The sequence below is a fragment of the Delphinus delphis genome, chromosome 1 (genome assembly GCF_949987515.2).
Source record: "Delphinus delphis chromosome 1, mDelDel1.2, whole genome shotgun sequence".
Taxonomy (NCBI): Eukaryota; Metazoa; Chordata; class Mammalia; order Artiodactyla; family Delphinidae; genus Delphinus; species Delphinus delphis.
This window is the reverse complement of record NC_082683.1, coordinates 179,760,348-179,776,042: the sequence shown is the minus strand read 5'-3', so window position 1 is coordinate 179,776,042 and position 15,695 is coordinate 179,760,348. Positions and strand designations below refer to the sequence as shown.

Below are 15,695 nucleotides of genomic sequence, written 5' to 3'. Positions count from 1 at the left end.
ACACACACACACCCAGTAAGAAACCTGACTTTTTACTTTACAAGGTGCGAATACAATAGAACCTGAAGTTCTTGCAGCGAGGCCCATTTATGTGGCCGTATTGTGTGTAATGTGGGAGCACCCGCCGCTGCCATCCCCGACGTGTGGTTCACGAGCATCTACCCAGAACCGCGGCCGAGAACTTCAGACCTCGGCTCCCCGGCTCCAGAGGCAGGAAAGAGTAAGAGCGTCCCCCTCCCCGCCCACACCCCAGCGGCGGCTCCTCGGCTGTTGTCGCCAGGAAGCCTAGAAGTTCTGCCAGGAAGAGTCACAAAGTCCCACGCAAGGGTCCTCCCGTCTTAGGCCAGTTCGGCACTGCAGGAGCTGCACTGGGAGAAGGAAAGAGCTGCCTCTAGGAGGGAGGCATCCCTTACCTTATTCCCATCTGCCAAGGGGCTTTCTCAAAACACTGCCTTAGGAGGGGGCGGGGACTGGGGGGGAGCCTCAAAGTGAACTTGCAAAAAGCAAATAGAACTCTTCTCTTTGCTTTCCTCCTCCTCTTGTGTCTCCAGAAAGTTGGCCTTCTCCACTCCATTTCCTTCTGGTCTTCCTCTTGGGACTGCTGAAGAACGCCCCATACAGCTCCCACCCAGAAGATGTCTGTGGTAATCTTCAAGTCTAGTGGGAAACGTGGAGCTAGCTGGCTGCTCGTTGACCTAAGAGTGGAAAGGAAAGTGGCCCCCAGGAGTCCATAAACCTTCCTGGAAAGACTGACTGCCTCCTCTGTCACAATGCTGATCCCTTCTCCTGTTCTCCTCCAAATAGTTCCTGGAGAGGGCAACACCAGGCCACAGACACTGCTCTTTACGTCCAAGGAGGGCCCCGGGGCAGTGCTGCTGAGGGACCCACAGTCAGGAACATCAGAAACACTGGGACACCAAAACCGCCCACAGTTTTGGGAAACGACTTACTATTTGACATAAAATGAACACGTGGCGCATTAGAGACTTAACGGGCTTCTTTTCACTCATTTTACAGTTTAGAAGGTGTTTTGTTTTGAATCAAATATGGGAGAAGGCACCAGAGCCTTTTTGCTGCTTAAGATGTTTAGAAAGCTTTAGAAAAAACCTTCATTGAGGGCCACGGGCAGAGACAAAGGCAGACCTCTGAGATGTTGGAGAACCATTCAGATTCTGCCGGGAGAAAAAGCTGAGGGTCAGCTCTGGGTAAAGCCAGCCTTCCATTTCACTGACCAGCTTTCCCCTGCAAGGAAAAGGCTTCCTGGGGGCTGCTATCCTCAGAGGGAAACAGAAAAGGAGGCATGGGGAGGGGACCCAGAACCTGGGTTGGAGACTGAAGCCCAGGGTCTTCGCAGCAGTGAATGAAATAGGTGTAAAGCTAATAAAACATCCTAAGACAGATGAGCCTGCAAAGTGCCGTCAGAGATGGAGGAATAAAATGGGGGGGGGGGGAGAGAAAAAAAGAATGGTTTAATCGAAGCATCTTAAGCAGCCTGACCCCCAAGTCAGAATGATTTAAAGGTTTTATTAGGAGAACAGATGGAAGATGAGAGCATTTCTCGCCGCAGAACGGCCCTTCTTGGATACTCATATGCTGCAAGATATAGCATCATATCAATCTCCTTATAGCTCAAGATATAAATAAAAGGAAGAATGTATTCAAACTCTTCTGTTTGCCAGCAACGTCCCTTGGGTTGCTAACACTGAGGAGAAAACAGTAGAACTGAGGCTATAAAAAAAAAAATCAAGAGCTACTAATGTGACCCAATTGCTGCTATTTAGTTAATGGAACAGTCATTATTTTCTTTCTTCGACATACGTCTAATAATGAAGCAAAAAGAAAGGAAAATAATCATCAATGTGCCACTTCAGATACACACAAACAGAGACTTCCCTGGTGGTACAGTGGTTAAGAATCCTCCTGCTAATGCAGGGGACATGCGTTCGAGCCCTGCTCGGGGAAGATCCCACATCCCACGTGCCACGGAGCCTGTGTGCCACAACTACTGAGCACGCGCGTTGCAATTACCGAAGCCCACGCGCCTAGAGCCCGTGCTCCACAACAAGAGAAGCCACCACAATGAGTAGCCCAGGCACCACAACGAAGAGTAGCCCTCCCTCGTTGCAACTAGAGAAAGCCCACGTGCAGCAACGAAGACCCAAAGCAGCCAAACATAAATAAATAAATAAATTTATATTCAGAAAAGAAACACACAAACGTTTGCTAGCTTTTTCATTTTACTGATGTTCTTTTAATACATGTTTAAGATTAATATATGCTTAAGTTTAAGATTAAACTAGTGCCCAAGTACTAACAGCACAGAAAGCAATTCTGGATTACGGTTTTATTTATTTTTTTAATAAGGCTCAATTAGATGGAGAACAGCAATGAAATTCTTCTCAAACATAAAAGTGTGAATTGAATCGCTTCTTTTTGGATGGATCTTTGACATTGACGTGACCATATGGACACTGTAAAAGTAATAAAACAAGTTACTGTTGAATTATTTAACAGTCATCTCGAAGAAGTACACTTTTCATGGTGAAAAAAAGAGACTGCTAGTAACGTTCTATAGATTATTTTTTCTACCTCCTATCGACTAAGAGGAGAACGATGGCAACATCTGGCAAATGGTTCTAATTAGGGTCCAAGAATCACTTCCTAAATGCATCCTTCCAACTTCAAGAATTTTACTGTCAAAACCTCACCCTTAAAAAATTCTCCAGTCCTCAATTCAGGCAGAGCTCTTATGGGTTTGATTAGAAACAGCTAATGGCACAGGTAGGAACATCCATAAAAGTGAAGGCTTAATTTTTCAATACTGGCTACTGTTAATACAAGCATTTAATGTCAATTCCTTGATTAGAAAGTAGGTCGCTTAGAGGAAATAACTCCTTCTTGCCCCCCAAACATACAGTCAAAGTGGACTATAAACAGAGCTTATCTGTTTATAATCTTAACTGTATAACAATTTACCTTACTAGTAGTATGCTTTTAAAAAGTTAGAGGGAAGAACCCATTCCCATTTATTTTTTGTTCAAAGTAGGGAAGTATTACATAGTTAGTTCATTTTAATCAGTGAGCATAGAGATATATGGCTGCTGAAATATACATTTTAGGAAACGTACAGCACTAAGTTTGGAGTAGCAAGTTTCATGGTTATTTTAAAGACACAGTAGAAAACCACCACAGAAAGAATGGGCAGGGGGTGGGGGGGAGAGAAGGAGAAGAAAGCGGAGGGGAGGGGGAGTAGTAGTAATAATAATAATAGTAATAATAATGGAGAAGGAGGAAAGGAAGGGAGGGACACGGAGGGAGGAAATCATTATCATTATAAAAAACCTACCTGTCAATGTTAGGCAAGTATTTATTTATTCAGCTAAAAATGAAAAATAAATGCTTCTTCCTGGGATCTAGTTTGCAATATTCCGGATTTCTTTTCCTGCCCTCTTTCTACTTGCCTAGTAAACACAACTTATTTGAAACCTCGTGAAAAGTTTCCTCGTAATAAAGAACTCCCATGAATTTCCAAACACAGTGTTTCAAGGAACTGATGCTCACGGTGAAACGTTACAAAATTCCATTAACTTTAAAGGTCCTCTGTTGGTCCTAAGGACTTTATTGTCCATGGCCAGAGCAGCTTGTGAAAAGTGCACACCAGGTTCTATTTAGCATTTTTATTTGACTTGTTTTTCAAATAATAGGTATTTACGAAGTCACGGAAGCACCGAAAACTGCTGCCATCCTGCCGAACTGGTACTCACGTGTCTGCAGGTAGAGCCGCAGCATCTGCCCCTCTGCAAGTGGGCCAGCCGGGTGAGCACCATGTAGCCGGTAGCTGGGTCCACGTAGTTCAGCTGGCCAGCCTGAAGAGTAGTGAAATCAAACAATTCATTCATCTCAGTATTCATCGTATCTCCTCACCATCATTCCTACTCATAAAATACTGCAACATTTTCTTCAAACAATATTAAACTTCTTCCCAGCCATTTTCGTGGCACTTGCAATTAAGGACTGAATGCATTCCAACATTATACACAATCCAACTTTATGTAACATAAGGAGAAAATATACAGTTTGAGAAAAGTGAGAAGTTGATGGAAAAACAAGAACTCCTCTATACCCAATAACGATGTAGCCGCTGCTCAGGTATTTTTCATTCAGTTTCTAGGTAACAAGTTTAATAACAGGTGATTTAATGACTTTAAGAGCTTAAGAGGCTGAAAATGAACTTTCACTCAGAAGTTGCAGTTGCAATTTCAGTACTTAAAATATGTGGATAATGATTTAAACTTACAGAAAAGGTGCTAATCAAAACCAACAGTCCTTAGAGAAAAGCACTACCTTTACTATTATTTAACACTTTTCCTTACCTTCATCGTCTGCTACTCCACTGCATATTTTGCGGTTTTCTTTTTTTTTTGGAGTGTTGTTAGTGCCATTTTTAAGCAAAATAAAACTATTATTTTTAACATATTAACACTCACTGCTTCACGACTTTGATCAAAAGCAGCTTTTACTACAGCACTTCAGATGTCAAGAAAGCATCCTCTATCTACATTCAAACATAGTCTTAAAAAGCTGTCCCAAGCACGTTGTGTGAAGACAAATAATGCAACCTCTTCTGTGGATTTGGGCCACATGAGTGACGTTATTTAGCCTTGAGATTTTGAAGGGGAACTGTCTCCTGGGCTTTTTCTATAACCCTTTTACCACGCAGTAACTCTGCACCACTCTTGCATAGAGCCTTTCCATTAAAATACACGTGACACTTAAATATCTTCTTACATGTATTTTTGCGTATGCGGCAAACTACTTCTTCAGAGTGTCTTCCTTAGCGGCTGAATATTTTGTTCTGGTTCAGCTTCTCATCAACTATGCGTCATGAATAAAGCGTGGAGTAAAAGGACAACTAGAGTTCAAGCCTAGGCCTCCTCTAAGGCATTCCAGCAAAGTGAGCCCAGGGCAGCAGAAATCCAGCCATCAAGTCCCAAGGCCAGCCTAAGGGGCCTCCCGAATCCTTTGGGGCCGCAGAAGCAGATTACATGAAACCAGCGGCACTGAACACTACTTTAGAACGACCGATTGTCAAGACCTTGCTTCTTTATTTACTAAGTCCGTGTTGGAAGACTTGGAAGAAAAGCAAAAGAACGCTGGGAACTCTGTTAGCAGACTTCTTTCTGCTTTTCATCGCTGGGGGTCTTCTGGAACCTGGGAGCCTCACAGATTGTTCCTGGGCCTGGACTGCTCTCCTGCTCTCCAAGTCTATGGGGAAACTCTGATGGCTGCCCACGCAAACGTAATTTGTCCTCAGTAAGTGAGCCTCAGGTCATGGTGGCAACAGACAAAGGCAGGGCAAGAGTGTTGACAGTCTGACTGGAGAACAAGATGCCCAGTGATGCAGGTCAGCACACGTGAGAGAGCTACCTGCCTGCAGGTGTGGAAGAAGGACCACTGTGAGGGGGCTCTGATTTGTTGAACAACAAAAACAACAAGCTCATTATTGGGTTTGCTTATGGTCTCCTAGACAGCCATTTAACCTGCGATTCTGACACTGATGAAACTGTGTGAATTCCTTGAGTGAGAAAAAGTTTCTTTCCCTTCCCGGGCCGATTGAGCTGGTCGTTCCAGGCCACTGGTGTTTGCTCTATAGAGAATGATACTTTTTGCTTCTATTTACCACATTTATATAGTGAAGTGTGGGAACAAATTACACATTATTTTAAAAAGAGTATAAACAAGAACCATCAAAAGCTGCCAGTCGTTTCCTAAAGAGTCTTTGTGCAAAAGTTTCAACACAGAAGTGGATCTCAGGGCCTACTAACTAACCGTGGGAAAAAAAAAGTCAACTTTAGGCAACCTCCAAGGTTTTCTTCTCTGCTCCCCTGGTTCAGGCCAGATCAAATAACACTAGTCATGTCAAGTGCTGGTCACCCGCAGTGTATTCAACAGGCTACTTTTGTATCTTTTCTATATATATTTATCACAGAACTCACTTGCTCTTTCAAGATGATACAAATATAAACATGCTACCCTTGAACGTATGTAGTCTGTGTCAGAAAGCGTTAAGGGAGGTGATAAGTTTTGATATTGGTGCTAACAAGCAATTGTCAAATCCCCAAACCAGAAGAACACACAGCTCTAGATTGTCTAGTAAAAATGTAAAGGCCTATTTATACTTTATTTTGTAACTCTGCTCCGATAGGTGGAAAGGACGAAAGGATGATAGCAAAAATTAAAATAAATTAAAAATAAGTTCATGTTTTATGTTTTCATTATTGAAATCATTGGATGGCAGTGTTTGATACTGCAGATAAACACACACATATTTCCCTGTGACTTCTCAGCTCCTCTACCTCCTCTATCAATGCCTTACACCACTCCCCCAACCCCAAACACACACGCGCATACACACACACACACACACACACACACACACACACACACACACACACACACACACACACACAGGACAGTGATGACAGGCCCTAGACTGCGACCGGAGTTTAGCTCGGACACTGATCAGAAAGGAGTCGCGCTCATACTCAGGATAGATCCACGTTAACTCTTTGCCCGGAATAGGAAACTGTGGCCAGTTATCAAGCGAAAAGTTCTGAGCTGTAACCTTGCACGCCGTCAGAGGCCCGAGGCACAACTGCACCGACCTCCGGCAATCCCTCTCCAGACCGGGGACGCGCAGGCGCACCTATCACCAGGCGGCCGGGGAGGGCGGGGCTGCAGGGGGCGGGGCTGCCGCGGAGGGCGGGGCGGGGTGTCTGGGGAGGAGGGGCCTCACTGCGCAAGCGCGTGGTCCTGGGGCTGCGGTCCGGGCGGGGCGGGGAGGGGCGGAGCAACCCGAGTGCCCGTGAGGGACGGGGCGGGGCCTCACCGCGCAGGCGGCGGCGTGAAGCTCCAAGATCCTCCGCTCTGCCGCTGTTAACTCTTCGCTCGCCGGACGCCTCGCTGCTCCCTCCGGCCCGCCCTGCGAGTCGGGCCCAGAGCCGCCGCAGTCTCCCTGCGAAGCGGAGCAGAGGGTGAAGCTGAGGCGCTGTCGGAACCCTTCTCCGACCCGGGGCGGTTCTGGCGGCGGGGCGGCGGACGGCTGCCTCCCGAGCGCAGCGCCCACGGACGCCGGGACCCGCCAGGCCGCCATGGCTGCCGCCTTGGGAGGTGGGGCGCTGGGGCCAAGGGGCGGTCCGTACTGCTCCCGCAGAGCCAGGCCGGGCCCAGACCCGCCACCCCGGACCCCGCCCTCCGGTCCTGGACCCCGACCCCCACCTCCTGACCTCGGCCCTCCGGATTCTGACTCCCTCTCCGACTCAGGGCCCCGGCCTCCGGACTCGGATCCCGCCCTCCGACCCCCGACCCGGACCCCGCCCTCAGATCCCTGCCCTCGGACCTGGACCCCGACCCAGCCCTGGCTCTCCGGCTCCGGACCTTGACCCCTGACCCCGGATCCCGCCCTCTGGTCCTGGACCTGGCCCTCCGAGCCCAGACCCCCGACCCCGCCCTCGCCCTCCGGACCCGGACCCCGGCCTTCCGCAGCCCCACCGGCCCTGCCCGGCAGATAAAGTGGACCTTAGGCAGCTGAGGAGGCTCCCACACGATGCGGGGACGGGGAAGAACGTGCCTTTTCCACTCTCTGGACTTTCATTCTAGGTGTTCCATTGGTCTTCTGAGGTGACATGTGGACCTTTTTTCTCGTGTCAAACTAGTCTTGGGATCTTTCAGCATAATCGCTACAACTAAGATGCCAGAAAGTGATCAAAATATCCCAGGTTTGTTTATAACCCGCTTGGGCTTGTCCAGAAAAGGCTGAGTATCTACAGGTGATGTGTGCTTGGAGGGCAGCTGGAAGGGGAGCCCTCACGGCCTGGTTCTTTGACCCAGACTAAAATGAGGACCAAAAGGAAGAACGGGCGGTGGTTTCATGTTGCAAAGTATTTGCAAAATCCAAACTAAAATTATATTTCCCGTCCGAAAAATGAAAGTTATTCTGCTACCCTCCACAAAATTAAATTTGAGAAAATTAGCACAAGCCCAGGAGGTAACTTCAGGCGTTAGAATTAAATTAACACCACTCCTGACTCCCGCCCTCAGCCTGTGTTTCAGGCTTGAAGAGTAGCCGTTTTGTAAGTGTTCTTCACTTTTTGAGAAAATGAGGGCAGGAATTGATCCCTGAGGACAAGAGTAGATTGTTGAGTGGTGCAGGAGAAGGATGACCCTGAACCATCACCACCCCTTTTTTGGCATCTGCATTTACCTATAATCATATCTGGATTCTCTTGGTAGGTGCTGATTGAAACGACCCTATTGGTCTGTTATAGTGAATCTTATAGTGAATTAATAAATCGAAATCCTGTTTTGTAGACCAGTTTCCTTTGTGTTGGCATAATAAATTAGTTATCAGGCTCTGGAGACTGCTTAGTGATCTGAGAAGAGTTCAGAACGTGGAAGCCTGAGGAGGGATCCTAAGTAAAGCTATGGAAAGAGCAACTGTGATTAGAAAAAGGAATTCACCATAAATCAGTTGTGTGTGTTTGCTTTTTGTGTTTTTTTTGTCAAACCAAATTATCAAATAAGGGAAATAAGTCTGGAAGTTCCAGTTGATTACATTGTTTTTAAAACTGAGGATGAGGATCTATTAATAGTTCATGACATTAATTCAAAGGGTGGAGACCAAATTTTATAGAAATGAAATAGACTAGACCAGGTTCAAATAGAAAATAATAGTCATCTAGGAAGAGTAAACACTAGTTTGTGCAGCTTTTGCTTTGGTGGATGAGGGGCAGGTGTGAATATAAAGGGGTAGGAGCAAGGGAGATCTTTGTGATAATGGAATAGTTCTGTGTTCTGGTCCTGTCAGAAGTCTACACGTGTGTTTAGAGGTAGAACTAGAGTACTTTGTTCCAATGTCACATTCCTGGCTTTGATTTGTGTTACAAGTGTATAAGATGTAACCAGTGGGGGAAACTGGGTGAAGGGAAACTGCTGTACTATCTTTGCAACTTCTTGTGAATCTAATTATTTTAAAATTTAAAAACAGTACTTGGAAAAAGAGATGTTAAAAAAATAGCTTTCGGATTACCCGGTAAAGCAGATCATGAATTAACCAGAACCTTTCCTTATCTCCTCCATCCCCAGGTTTAAAAATCATCCATTAGTTAGTAAGGCCTTTGGGCATTTAGGCCCAGAAAGCTGTTTTGTGGGACTTCCCTGGTGGTCCAGTGGTTAAGACTTCACGCTCCCAATGCAGGGGACCTGGGTTCAATCCCTGGTCAGGGGACTAGATCCCTAAAAATCCCGCATGCTGCAACAAAGATCCTGTGTGCCACAACTAAGACCTGGCGCAGCCAAATTAATAAATAAACATTAAAAAAAAAAAAGAAAGCTGTTTTGTACTATTCACGTTACATGTGTGTGCATTCTTATATATCTTTAAACATAATCTGAGCTAGAAATCTGTATAGTTAAGAGTTGATAAAGTATTTTAGTACAAATTGTTTCCAAACAGATTTGATAATTAGAGTGTCATTTAGACTTTGAATAGGTTATCTGCCCGTTTCAGTTTTCGTCTCATCTTCACACTTGGGAGTCAGTGTCGTGGCACGTCACGTAACTCATTCACTGCATCTCTTGTTTGAAAGAGCCTCCTTGGATCTTGACCCTTACGTTATTCTAGCACATGTTCATTTCTTCTCAGACTGTCTGCGCTCACAGTAGACACACCTGTATGAAAATGGGGGCACGGTGTTCCACCTTAGAATGGTAAATGTAGTTCCACTTTATTTATGAAGGATTTACACCCAGGTTTGCTTTAGAAAGAGTTCTGTGCCCCATCTCTGCATGTTACATGATATGGCATATATTTTATCCCCCTTCCTCTCATCTGTGATGTTTGTGTTGATACTGAACATGTTTGTTATTTGGAGGAGGAGGAAGGAGTTTCAGAGAAACGTGTTTCCCTAGGCTTCCCTAGGCATTGATTTTTAAATAGGTACATTAGCCCTCTCTCTGTTGTAGGCTGTGGATCACACAGCTTTGTCTGGTTACAGTAAAAGGGATGGGCTCCCATCACCGTGAGGCAGCACTTGATCTAGGCTCAGTGCCACGGCCAGGGCTCAGGCTCCTTTCCCAGCTCTGCCTCCTTATTGCTCGTGGCCTTTTCAGGCAGGTGCTTTTCTCGTGGGTGAAGGATGGCTGCAAACAGCTTTCTCATCCTTGGCCAGCTGAAAAGAGAGCCTTTTTATGAAGGTCCTGGACGAGAAGAAGCCTTTTTGCCCCCAGAAGTTCTAACAGCCATCTCTTCATCATGTGTCCGTTCCTGAACTGATCTTCACGAGTATAGCTGGTGCCGAAGGCAGTCGGGGCCTGTCTCGGGAACTGCCTTGTGAACCCTCCCAGACCCAGGCCTGAGAACGGCCTGTATTGATGCTGGGGACACAATTAACAAATGTCCACTGCAGTGTGACTTGCAAAGGCAAAATAAATTCCTCCAACCCACCCAGTCCTCTTAGCATTTAGTATTAATTGCTTATTGTTTAAAACATTTTTCATTGTTCCTCTGGTTCCCCTCTAGATGTCCTTCCTTTGATCTCCCACAATTATTTGCTCCATTTTAGCTTTTTACATGTAGTAATTTTGGGGGCACTGTTTTCTTAACAGATTGTAAACAAGATGGTAGGGCAACAGTACCTTTTTGGTACCAGGGACCTGTTTTGTGGAAGACAGTTTTTCCATAGACGGGGTGGGGTGCTGGTGCAGGATGGTTTAGGGATGATTCAAACGCATTACATTTATGGTGTACTTTATTATTATTACATTGTAATATACAATGAAATAATTATACAACTCACCGTCATGCTGACAGGAGGTGGAGCTCAGGCAGTAATTGAAGCGCTGGGGAGCGGCTGTAAATACAAATGAAGCTTCCCTTGCTGGCCCACCGCTACCTCCTGCTGTGCGGTCAGTTCCTGACAGGCTGTGGACCAGTAGCGGTCTGTGGCCCGGGGGTTGGGGACCCCTGTGGTAGGGAATATGCTGTTTTCATCTTTGTATCTCCACAACCCCACCTGTACTTTTTTACCTATTGCTATGACACTTAGTGAACAAAGGCTTTTCAAATGGGCAAGTACGTGGTTGTTCATTCTGAAATATGTAATCCTTAGCTAGTGGATAAACATTTCATATGAAATTCTAAAATTAACATTCTTTACATAATGATGCAAATTTGAAAGTATTTACTATGGATTAATAATTACAAATAAATACTTTAAAAACTGGGTGATAAAGATACTAACTCTGAGGTCTTATTAAATTGTATTTATTAAATAGCATTGGGCCATTTTACTGACAATCAGGACATATGTACACATTATCAAAGTGTCTGATGTAAGCCCCCAAAAGCTGCCTCTGATTAACTTTAAGTGTTATTATCTGCGTTATCTTTTAACGAATTATGAATGTACTGCACTGTTAGTGGGCAAATGGGTGCTGGGGTCACAGAGCACAGACGTCTTGTCCGGGCACTGCCTGTTTTGCGCAGTTGTTTTTGGACACTGGTTTATGTATTTGATGTTTTTCAAATAGCCGGATGGTGAGTTATGACATGTCATGCTCCACGTAGAGCGCATTTCACTCTCAATTCTTATGATTGAGAGCAAATGTTACACGCCCCTAAGGTCGCCCATAGGGAATCTTCGTTTCATTTCATCCGACATCCCATAGCACACTTTGTTTCACAGAGCTGGTCTTAGAAAATTCTTCGGGGAATTATAACCGTTTCTGTTTGCCAGCCCAGCGAATCTCGGCTTTTTCACGAGGGGTGCTCGCCCACCAGCGCTGCCTGCCCGGAGCGCACCTGCACTCGGCTCCTATCTTTCCGTTTTATTTTTGTCTCCCTGGACAGACAAGCTGTGGATGGGCTGCCTGACATGAAGGAATCTAGCCATTTCAGGTCCTCCTCCACCCTCGCAATCACTCTCTACTGAGCAGTAGACCAGCTTCTTCCCCCACCGCCAAGGTGAGGCGGCAGGCTTGACTTGGTGGTTAAATTCGGGGCACTCGGACAGACAGTACTTACCCGACTGCATTGAAAGCAGCAGCCCTCAGCCCTTCTCACTGCACACTGCGCCCTCCCGTGATTTAATCTATGCTTACGTTTTTAATCTGCTACCTACATGCTCACGGCTCCCAGATCTCCGCTCAGGACCCACGATTGTGGGCTCCCAACACCTACTCTCCACCTGCCTGCTGTACAGATACACTTACAAATACCCCCAAACTCAGAATGGACTTCACCATTATTCCCTTCGAAGTCCTACTGCCCCGTTTACTTCCTCTTTTAAAAGCACAGCAAATTCAGAGATTTCTTTTCAGAGCATGACCCTTCACTCTTTCCACACCTCCCTGCCCATGGGATCACCATGTCCTACCCGTTTTACTTATCTATGTCTCAAACCTGTCCTCCTTTGCGTCTATCATTCTTCTAGTTCAATTTGTTATCATTTCTTTCCCCACGGCTACAGCTAGAACAGAATGGCTCATTGATGTAAATAACAAATAATGAGGACTTATTCTGTATCAGGGCCCTCTCCTCTAAGTGCTGGGGACGGATTGTTCATACTTCACGCGCGATATTTATTCTGACAAAGATATCCATCAGCTCCTTGAAGTGGTGAAGTCGTGCCTGTCCCTAAACCTCGGTTGCTATGTTCCCTCCTCTATGAAGCCCTCCCTGACTGCTCATCTTGCTTACCGCCTCCTCTGCAGGCTGGGCTGGGCACACCACTTCAGTGCTCCATCCAAAACGTGTCTCTATGTTTGCACTCTCTTATTGTATGTATTTGCACTCTCTTATTGTATTTATGAGGGCTTTTTTACTAGCAGCTTGTGAGGTCTTTAAGGGCAAAGGATTGTCTTAATCATCTTTGTATCCCTAGCAGCACAAGTACATAGGAAATGCTAAAAAAGAAAAGCTTGTTGAAATGAATGGATGAACACACAACGGCAGCAAAACCCCACATCTGTGTCACACAGTAAAGAAACGATACAAATGCACTTTCCCCTAAAATTTTATGGTTAAGAATCAGTGTTGGGTTTTATCGACACATCGGTTGATCTCAGTCTATTGTCCTGAGAGACAATATCCTAAGACAACCACAAGGTAACCGTGATTTTATCTGGTAATCTATTTAGTAAGCTCCCCCCAAACAGTCATCGAATTAATGGTAAGTGCAGTGTATGGGCTGCATTTCAAATGAAGTCAGTGTATGTTGACAGTGAAGTGCAGCCTTGTTAACCCTGAACAATCATTCCAATTATAAACTACATGCACACAATCACTGTCACATAAAATATCCAGACTAATTACTTCTAGCCCTTTTGTTATGCAATTATTCGAAATGAAACCTACTCTTATGGATATTCGGTATTAACAGTGTATTTCCCAGAAAGAACATTGCTAAAGAGCTAGCAAGAACGTGATTCCATTTGTACCTTATTACAATAGATGGATTAGTGTTGTGCTTTTACAATTACACGGGCAGCCACTGTTTTGTAGGATTTCCCACTTACCAACACAGCAGCAAAGAGATCTCGGTTCAGGTCGTAAATACAACATACAAATCAGAGCCTTGTTCTCTGCACTCTTGCTGCAGCCTGAGGGAGAAGAGCATGTCCACTGTTCCATGACTGCAGTGAAAGGCACACTGAGTTTCAGGTCAAATATCCATGACATTGATGTGTCTGACTAGTCTGCCTAGTATGGTCTATGTTAATACCCTCCCCGTGGTGGGCAGGAGGGATATGCCTCAGTGATCAGCACAGCACACAAGCCTTTTAGGTTTCCTACAGGTGTAAAATTGATGCATCTGTGGAGTCCTGTGGAATGTCGATCTTCTACATGTAGCTAAACTGTACACTTGCTGTGTGAATGGTCATATTTGTACAATTCTATAAGGATGCTCTCACCACCAATTGCTCTATCTGATGGTATTTCTTTCTTTTTTTTTTTGCGGTACGCGGGCCTCTCACTGTTGTGGCCTCTCCCGTTGTGGCGCACAGGCTCCGGACGCGCAGGCTCAGCGGCCACGGCTCACGGGCCCAGCCGCTCCGTGGCATGTGGGATCTTCCCGGACCGGGGCAGGAACCCACGTCCCCTGCATCGGCAGGCAGACTCTCAACCGGTGCGCCACCAGGGAAGCCCCTGATGGTATTTCTTGATGACACATTTCGATAGCATTGTTAAAGAAGATAGGTTTGGATTTGTCTATGCTTGTGATTTGTTCAGCTTTTCCTTCATGTACTTTGAAGCTCTGTTACCAGGTGCATACATACACAGGATTGTGATAGCCCCTTGACTTTACCCCGTTATCATTATATAATGTCCCTTTTTACTTCTGATAGTTTCCCTTGTTCTGAAATGCACTTTGTCTGATATTAGCATAACCACTCCAGCTTTTTTTTTTTATTTAATTAATTTATTTATTTATTTATTTTTGGCTGTGTTGGGTCTTCGTTTCTGTGCAAGGGCTTTCTCTAGTTGCGGCGAGCAGGGGCCACTCTTCATCGTGGTGCGCGGGCCTCTCACTGTCGCGGCCTCTCTTGTTGCGGAGCACAGGCTCCAGATGCACAGGCTCAGTAGTTGTGGCTCACGGGCCTAGTTGTTCCGCGGCATGTGGGATCCTCCCAGACCAGGGCTCGAACCCGTGTCCCCTGCATTGGCAGGTAGATTCTCAACCGCTGCGCTACCAGGGAAGCCCTCCAGCTTTCTTTTGATAAGGGTTGTCATGGTATAACTTTTCCTACCCCTTTATTTGTTTTTATATTTTAAAATGAATTTCTTTTAGGCATCATATAGTTGGGTCTTTTTTAAAATCCAATTTCACAAGCCCTATGTTTTCATTGGTATTTAGACCTGTAATGGGCTAATGGTGCACACCCCCCCGCCCCCCAAATATATGTCTGTGTTCTGATCTCTGGAACCTATAAATGATACCTTTTCTGGAAAGAAATGGTCTTTTCAGATGTAATTAAGCTAAGGATTTTGAGATGAGGAGGTCCTCCTGGATTATCCGAGGTGGCGGTGTTGAATCCCGTGAAAAGTGTCCTTATAACTGACATACAGAGGATATGATGATATGACAATGGAGGGAGACGCTGGAGAGATGCGGCCAGAAGCCCAGGAAGCTGGGCAAGGCAAGGAAGGGATCCCCCCACCACCGGAGCCCGCAGAGGGACGGCAGTGCTGCTGGATTTTGGCTTCCAGTCCCCCAAATTGTCAGAGAGTAAATTATTGTCATTTCAAGTCTGATAAAATATGCTTGCATCATTCAGCGTCCACCTAAAATGGTATTTCCTCCTTCAACCCTTTCATATACACGTAAAATGTGATCTCGTGTTCTTCATGACAGCTTGTTTGTAAAATTGACCTCAATAATCCACCCCCATCCATGTGCTCATATCCCCTCTTGTTGGGATATTTGCATCTCCTCCCATCAAGCATTGAGGTTTCTCTTTCCCACTTAAATTGGAACTTGGTTATATGACTTGCTTTGACTATTGTGACTTTAGCAAACGTGACACAAACCACTGTTTGTAAAGCTTGCGTGCCCCCCCGCTTCTTTTAGACAGAGTTGGAATCATGAGACCATGCTGTAAATAAACAAGCCCACGATAGTCTTTGGCAGAGCACT

General features: G+C 45.5%; 1 protein-coding gene across 1 annotated transcript; it reads right to left on the bottom strand.

The window, feature by feature from the left end:
- Positions 1 to 2,228: 2,228 nt before the first annotated feature.
- C1H1orf53 (chromosome 1 C1orf53 homolog) lies at positions 2,229 to 7,194 on the bottom strand. The gene is made up of 3 exons (XM_060011204.1): positions 6,890 to 7,194; positions 3,765 to 3,866; positions 2,229 to 2,471 (listed from the first exon to the last, which is right to left on the bottom strand). Exons 1-3 carry the CDS (start codon positions 7,151 to 7,153, stop codon positions 2,400 to 2,402), a joined length of 438 nt encoding a protein of 145 aa, XP_059867187.1. The 5' UTR covers positions 7,154 to 7,194; the 3' UTR covers positions 2,229 to 2,399.
- Between the last annotated feature and the right edge of the window lie 8,501 nt (positions 7,195 to 15,695).

Bases quoted from the DNA above. Each gene is read 5' to 3' on its own strand.
- C1H1orf53 (XM_060011204.1), bottom strand. From the start codon at position 7,153: ATGGCGGCCTGGCGGGTCCCGGCGTCCGTGGGCGCTGCGCTCGGGAGG. The intron at 3,867-6,889 runs GTGAGGCCCCGC...ACTACTCTTCAG, and splicing joins TTCACGCCGCCGCCTGCGCG to GCTGGCCAGCTGAACTACGT. The intron at 2,472-3,764 runs GTGAGTACCAGT...TTACTTTTACAG, and splicing joins GCGGCTCTACCTGCAGACAC to TGTCCATATGGTCACGTCAA.